Source organism: Scomber japonicus, chromosome 11 (assembly GCF_027409825.1).
Source record: "Scomber japonicus isolate fScoJap1 chromosome 11, fScoJap1.pri, whole genome shotgun sequence".
NCBI classification, from domain to species: domain Eukaryota; kingdom Metazoa; phylum Chordata; class Actinopteri; order Scombriformes; family Scombridae; genus Scomber; species Scomber japonicus.
The window spans coordinates 22,006,174-22,012,825 of record NC_070588.1 but is presented as its reverse complement, the minus strand read 5'-3'; the positions used below and the strand labels follow the sequence as shown (position 1 = coordinate 22,012,825).

At 40.7% G+C, this 6,652-nt stretch overlaps 2 protein-coding genes across 2 annotated transcripts in view; both read right to left on the bottom strand.

Annotated features, from left to right (window-relative positions):
• Nucleotides 1-298: 298 nt before the first annotated feature.
• On the bottom strand, nt 299-3,798 carry tmem30c (transmembrane protein 30C). Its single transcript, XM_053328474.1, has 7 exons — nt 3,481-3,798; nt 3,117-3,233; nt 2,771-2,878; nt 2,493-2,583; nt 2,258-2,404; nt 1,941-2,153; nt 299-1,744 (listed from the first exon to the last, which is right to left on the bottom strand). Exons 1-7 carry the CDS (start codon nt 3,676-3,678, stop codon nt 1,557-1,559), a joined length of 1,062 nt encoding a protein of 353 aa, XP_053184449.1. The 5' UTR covers nt 3,679-3,798; the 3' UTR covers nt 299-1,556.
• Nucleotides 3,799-4,184: 386 nt separating this feature from the next.
• cmss1 (cms1 ribosomal small subunit homolog) overlaps nt 4,185-6,652 on the bottom strand; it is a 28,893-nt gene continuing 26,425 nt past the window's right edge. Inside the window, exons 2-10 of the mRNA XM_053328935.1 lie at nt 6,075-6,211; nt 5,729-5,800; nt 5,497-5,635; nt 5,344-5,403; nt 5,142-5,244; nt 4,990-5,050; nt 4,817-4,904; nt 4,636-4,724; nt 4,185-4,523 (exon numbers count right to left, since the gene is read on the bottom strand). Of these exons, the coding sequence (XP_053184910.1) occupies nt 4,440-4,523; nt 4,636-4,724; nt 4,817-4,904; nt 4,990-5,050; nt 5,142-5,244; nt 5,344-5,403; nt 5,497-5,635; nt 5,729-5,800; nt 6,075-6,211 (833 nt within the window). The 3' untranslated portion in view covers nt 4,185-4,439. The remainder of the gene's footprint in view (nt 4,524-4,635; nt 4,725-4,816; nt 4,905-4,989; nt 5,051-5,141; nt 5,245-5,343; nt 5,404-5,496; nt 5,636-5,728; nt 5,801-6,074; nt 6,212-6,652) is intronic.

The window sequence follows — 6,652 nt, the reverse complement described above, 5'->3', positions numbered from 1 at the left end:
TGTAGCACCGGTGGTAATTAAAAAGTCCACAGTAAGACTGCATTCCTCTCTTGTCCTCCTCCTGTGGTACAGACGTGACCAAACACATGGCAGGAGTGCAGATGGAGGAGAAAAATGGGAACGAGCTGCTTTACAACTTCAGAGATCAGCAACCTGGAGCCTGGAGGAGGGTTTTGCTGTGTTGTTCACACAGCTGCACTCGATAACCGAGGCAATCTACATGCAGAGTTTTTGGTGCTCCCTGCTCACAGAGGAGCTGTTGATGTGGCTCTCACTGATTGTACATAGAGAAATAAAGAATTTTTAAAAGAAAATGCTTTATTACAATCACCAGCTGTCATCAAATGAACACATTTACTGTAAACCCACAACACAAAAACAATAAGTGATGGCGCTCTATGTATCTATTACATCTTGTGTTATCTTTTTACATTTGACTTCACAATCACACAGAAACTACAGTAATTTACAACAAAGTAGAGATGATTTTTTTTTTTTTACCTTGATAGGAAAGAAACTGATCTAAACACCATCCTCTCCTCTGCTATAATCCATCACTATTCTATTCTTAAAAGACAGGTTCACAATTTTTCAAGTCTGTCTTAAAACAATTATGAGGTGCTCATATATCCACTGAAACAGATTTTACTTGCTTTGATCGTTCCTTCTTCCTCACAAAACTGTACTCAAAGGTTTAATGAGACTGCAGCAATCTAATTAGCTTAATCCAGTGGATATCTTCCAAAGTTACTGTGTTTTTGTTATTCTTCCTCTGCAGCAGCTCAGCATGGACTCACTGTCCAGGGAAACAGTATTTTTTCTTACAAAATGTTGGAAGATATCCTCTTGATAAATTGTTTAATTTGGATGGCTGCAGCCTTAAATTAGTTTCAAATAAACTTTTAAGTACATTTTTGCTCATAACAATGGCTGTGTTTGGCTCCCATCACCTCAACTGTAAGTGCATTTAGAGGGTATCTAATGTTCAGTATAAACAGGAGGAACGATTAAACCTGTTTCAATGTTCATATCATGTCAAGTTCACTTGACTACTGATTTAAGACAGACTTGGGAAAAAATAGTGAATATTTCATACTACTACTTTATTTGTCATGTATAAGCATGTAAGAACAATGTTGAACTAGTGCTGGCTGCAGTTGCTAATCTCAGTGCTAATGCTGTAATTGGAAACCTTCTACAAACATATACGAAAAAACAGCCTCAACATTATTGTGACTGGATACCAGTAATTATTAATGGCATTTTTTGTCTATAAACAAAATGGTGTATGTTTAAAAATGCAAACATTTATTAAGTATAATGGAACATTAAGCACCAACACAACTAGGCAACAACATCACACTAAAAGCCATCACACAGGTTATTAGACGCATTACAGTATTTACCAAATTAACATTATTTTTAACCCATTCTCCTTATACTGCATTTACTTACATCTTCATTCAATGTTCTTGTCATCTCTCCTAAACTGCACAATTTTCAGCTGCTTTTGAGTTTTTCCACCCTTTCACTCCTCAGTATCACTTCCTCACCCTTCACTCCTCCATATTCTTTCCATCCTTTCCAAACTTCCACCAAACCGTGGTGAGGGTGACGGCTATCAGTAGGAGCAGGCTGCTGGTTACTAGGTAAGCAATGGGAAGGAAATGGTTCTGACCTCCGAACCAGGTCAGCGTGGTCAGCACCACTTCCTTTCTGCCTCGGAAGTACTGCACAGGGAAATCTGGAAGGGCAGAGGTCAAGGCTGAAAATAGGCGATCACAAAGAGAAGCTCAATGGTCTTAAAATAGACGCTAAGGCTATGGAAACAAATGGACACAATGGGACACATGTTAAGTATGTCTCACTTTCCTGTAGCGGCAACTTCTTACAGCCGCACAAACATTCCCTTAAAATCTTTAACACCGGTGGAAGGATACTGTAGGATATGTCGATGGTGTATCGCCCTTCTGGTAGCCCGTCAATGAATGGGTTGTCTGCTCTGTATAAAACCCCATAGAGCTTTTTGAAATTGGGGAAGGCTGCCTCCCTCATCCAAATGATCAGGTCATCATTGATGAAGCCGTTGTCGTCCGGCTCGAGGGGGTCAAGCTCGTACACAGGTTTATGCCAGTACGGTGGCTGTGTCGTGCCTGTGGAGTGATCGCACATTAGGCATGGTGAGTAAAATATTACAGAACAGGAAGTTAAGAAACTGACATTCTGTGTTTGATCAAGGGTATAGATCCCTATGTACCTTGAAACACCTCAGCCAGTGTCAAGTTGTCAATTTTTGGGTTCCGGTACTTGATGTTTTTGTCAGTGTACCAGGTAATACCCCTCCGTAACAGACGGACCGGAGCTTCCACATTGCTGGGACTACGGTACGTGAACTTGAAGGTATCTGGGAGAACAGATGAGTCGAGAGGGAGCATTGAGGAGAAAGTGGAGGATGGATGTGACAGTTGAAGTGTATTAGGAGTGGTGCTTACCATTGAAGATACTGTTGGCCACAGCACCGCAGGGAGCAATGGGAAGTCCATCTTTGCCTATATTAAATGGCTTGCAGTATGTGCTGGGGTTCTAGTCAGGGAACATAGTTAACAGAGACATCCATGGACATTATTTAACAATGTTTACAGTGTATGAAACACCATCAGGCTCAAACAAGCTTCTCACATGGAGACAAATGTGAATTTTTTTGCAGTTGTCATCAAGTGAAGCTTCCTTACACTGATATAAAAATGAATACAAAATATTGTGGCGCTACCTTTAAGTTTTGTATCCTGCCAACCATCTGTCCATCATCTCTGGAGTCCATATATCTTCGGAGGTTCTGGTGGAAGTTTCGGAGGCCATAATAGAAAAAGACATCTCCCTGGGACAGCAGCAGGGTGCACATTATCAGCATATGTGTGCAAACAGAAATGCAAGGTTGAATTGTGGGTCTAGTTCACTTCATGTTTTAGCAGAAGTAGTTATGAAATACAACAGTTTGACAAAATAACCTCAACTCAAGGTACATTTATAAGATTGTATGATAAAGCATCAGAAACCATGACGTGTTTGAAAGCTCTTTTGTCAAACTGATATGTTTGTCACACTCAGACTATTACCTTGAAGGCTTTGTCAACGTCGAACTCTACTTTGCAAGGGCAGCTCTTTCCTGCGTTGCTCACATTTTTAAGCATTTCAAAGCATTCATTACATGTCCCGACCTCTGTGTAGTCCAGCTGAGAGGACAGGAGAGAGTTAATTAATGAACAGAAAAAATGGAGAATAAACTGTTCCTGTTTACCATAATTCAAAACATAACCTTGGATCAGTACTCTTTGTCACTCCCTTTTTTATTGCACACAAGGCCATCCGCGCTCTTCCTCTCTCTCACACACACACTTTGTATTTTACACTAGAATAGAAATCCACTTGTCAAAAACACTACTAAATAAGCTGGCGCAGTTCTCAGAAACACACTCTCACCTTTATTTCCTGTATGGTCTGCACAGTAAGAAGAAGCCACACTCCCAGCAGCATACATATCAAAGCCATAAAATAGAAGAAGGGCAGCACAGTGTTAGCTGTTAGCATGGGAGACCAGGCAGGGAGCCTCTGCTGTTTGAAAGCAGAGTTGTCTGGCCTCCGAGCCAAGGGCCCAGACTTAACCTTCGCTGTGCCCATGAGAGGAACCTTCGGTTGAGGATAGGAGAGGAAGTTTGCAGATCCAATAAGTGTGTTTGAAGGCGCTGCTCTCTTCCTGTTCTTTACTTCAGCGATATCTCTACACTCACACAACTCTGCCTGCCAAGAGATTTTCCCAGCAGGCCTTGCAGGGCGTTGAAACCTTACTGGCCTGTAACTCATTAACCACAATCTCTTACCTAACTACCTCTTTCTGTTTTCTGTTAGTTCCATTTTCTTTAGTTTTTATTGCTTCTGTCCATCAAGACAAACGTTTTTCTGTTTATTTGCATCAAAATAAAACAGAATATTATTTTACATCTTTATTCTAATTTGCTGTTGGAGATAAACTGTTGGTTTTGCGCCCCCTTAGTGCTGCTTTTAAATGTTTTATCAAAGAATGTTATGATAAATTGGACTTCCTAGTGGGCAAGTAAACTCATGACCTCACATTCTCTGTGGGAGGGACTGCCCAAGGTCAGAATAAACAAACAGAAGGATGCCGGTTTCATTCAGAGTCCATTTATTCAATCCATCACACTGAGACATCGCGTTGGACTACAAGAGTGAACAAACAACATCACAGATTTGACACGGCCTCTGAAAATAGTAAAAGCACAGCGCAGGTTTCACACTGACACAAAAGGGAAAACAAACAGGAAGAGGCCCCTCAGCATGTTGTGGAGGCACATCAGTACGGCACTTTGAACATGAAGTTGTGGTGTAAATTATCAGCACATGGTGAAGTTTACAATGTGCAGTTAAAATAGTCCAATTTTAACTTTGTCTTCTTTGCAGCTACTTAGGATACCGCTCTCCAGCAGCTTAAAAAAGTCCAGTTTGATCTGAAATAGACATGCAGAAATATCAAATATCAAATTAAAAAAATAAATAAAAAATAATAGAATCATGCAGCAAGCCAATCATATTTGATCCCAGCAGGGGGCAGCAGCTCACCTCAGGAATGTCCACCATCCTTCTGAGCTTCTGGTCCCTCCAGTTCCAGTCCAGAACCAGGTAGCGCAACGCCTGCAAGTTCAAACCGTCTGGGTGGAAAAAGATAATACAAATCTAAATTTCCACCGGATATGATAAGAAGGCTTTGAAAGCTTTGATGGTTCACAGTGCCCACACATACCTTTCTCAATAAGAGCACTGATCCTGCCAGGTGTCCCAACTCCAATGTGTGTGATGCCCTTCTGCAGCAGCTTCACCTGCTCCTCGACCTGTGAACACACATACACGACAGTTAATGCTGTTCTGACTGAACCACACAATCCACATGCATCCTGATGAGTAACTGTCTACTACCTTGATGTGTTTCGCAAAAAGCTTTAGTGCCTTGGCTTCACCCTTGAAGGCTGTCAGCTGCCTGGGAAGAACAACACAAATCTCTCTCCTGTTAATCAAATGCTAAAGTAATGTATTGCAGGAAAAAGAAACATCACAGATGTTTCACTTACTTGATGAGCTCGATGGTTCGTAGAGCCGAGCTACAGACGATGAGCAGAACCACAGAACTCTTGTTTGTGTGCTGCTTTTGAATCTTCGACCATTTTGGACAAACTAAACATAACAGGAAAAAGAAAATAAAAGTGAAACTCGTGTGTCCAGAAGCAAACAGTTAATATAAGATTTATAAACTGGATTTAGAACACCACTCACTCTGTTTCAGGTATGAGGAGAAGCTGTGTGTCAGGTCATTACTGGACAGGAAACTGGAGTCTGGAGGATGCGAGAGGGCAGACAGTGACCTTGATGAAAACAACAGATCAGCAAATATTGACTGAATGTTAAAGTGGACTCGTCCTGACTCACCATGCAATTTGAGCTCCTCCTGCTCGATAACAGAGCGCTTGTCTGAGAAATACTGTGTAACCAGGTTCTGCAGGTCTGCCGGACAGCCTGGCTTTGACTCTGAGGAGGCCAAAACATCTGTAATTGTCTTCTTTTTCTTCTGCAAAACAAAATAGATTTTCATATCAGTGACTGTCTATGCAACAATAACTGTTTACAACAGCAGGTGTCGCCACCGAGTCCACACACTCACCTTCCTCTTTCGTTTGGGTTTCTCTGACTTTTCATCCTCAGTCACTGTCTTCTGAGGAGTTACAACCTCTTTCTGTAACAACAATACATGCAGAAAACATAAAAAAACCACTGATGATATACTGTATGACAGTGTTTACTATATATTGCTTACTTAGTAACAAAAAGTCCAATGTCCATTGTCATATTTAAGTCTGATTCATTACATTCTTCATGAGACAGATGATCATTTTCTGATATCTAATAAGTGCAACAGTACACTATGCTGACAACAGTACAATGGGGTTGAATGAAAAGGTTTTATAGTTAAGAGAAGTATGAAAAACAGAGCGGGTGTAAGGTTATACCTGTTCATTCTTTTTCTTCTTCTTTGCCTTCACTGTTTTTTCTTCTATCCTCTTCCTCTTCTCTGGTTTTGTCTGGGTGTTTGGTTTTGCTGCTGGAAGTTTCTTTTGTTCTGTCTCCTCCTCCACTTCAGAAGCATCTTTAACAAAAAAAAAAAAAGCAGGTAGAAATGTCATCAATACCATTCTGGATTTAAGGCTTCATTTACATCTGGTTTGAGTGCAAAAAGAAGAAACCGAGTAAAGCAGAAACACATACACGTCACCTGAGATAACAACAACGCTGCAGTCCTTGATTTAAGCATATGGTTATATTTAGCCTCTCTGTTGCTACTAACACTTCTCAGTGCATACCTCTTGTCTTATGCTATGAGGCCATGTTCTGACCTCTTGGCATATCTGCACACTTGCTTAAAATTCAGCTTTAAAAACGAATTCTAGACTGAACTCAACAATAAATGTGGAGGTTTTATTGCTGTGTCTGTCCTGAATGTTCACTTTTAAAATACTGGTAATATTGCCTCTTTATCTTATTCGGTGTTTGAAGCTCTATGAGTTGATATTTCATACAGGCTTCTTGC

What these genes read in the sequence shown, in the direction of transcription:
- tmem30c (XM_053328474.1), bottom strand. Translation starts at nt 3,678, where the DNA reads ATGGGCACAGCGAAGGTTAAGTCTGGGCCCTTGGCTCGGAGGCCAGAC. An exon ending in AGACCATACAGGAAATAAAG is followed by an intron (nt 3,234 to 3,480) that starts GTGAGAGTGTGT and finishes CTGTCCTCTCAG; the next exon opens with CTGGACTACACAGAGGTCGG. An exon ending in ACTGGCTGAGGTGTTTCAAG is followed by an intron (nt 2,154 to 2,257) that starts GTACATAGGGAT and finishes ATCACTCCACAG; the next exon opens with GCACGACACAGCCACCGTAC.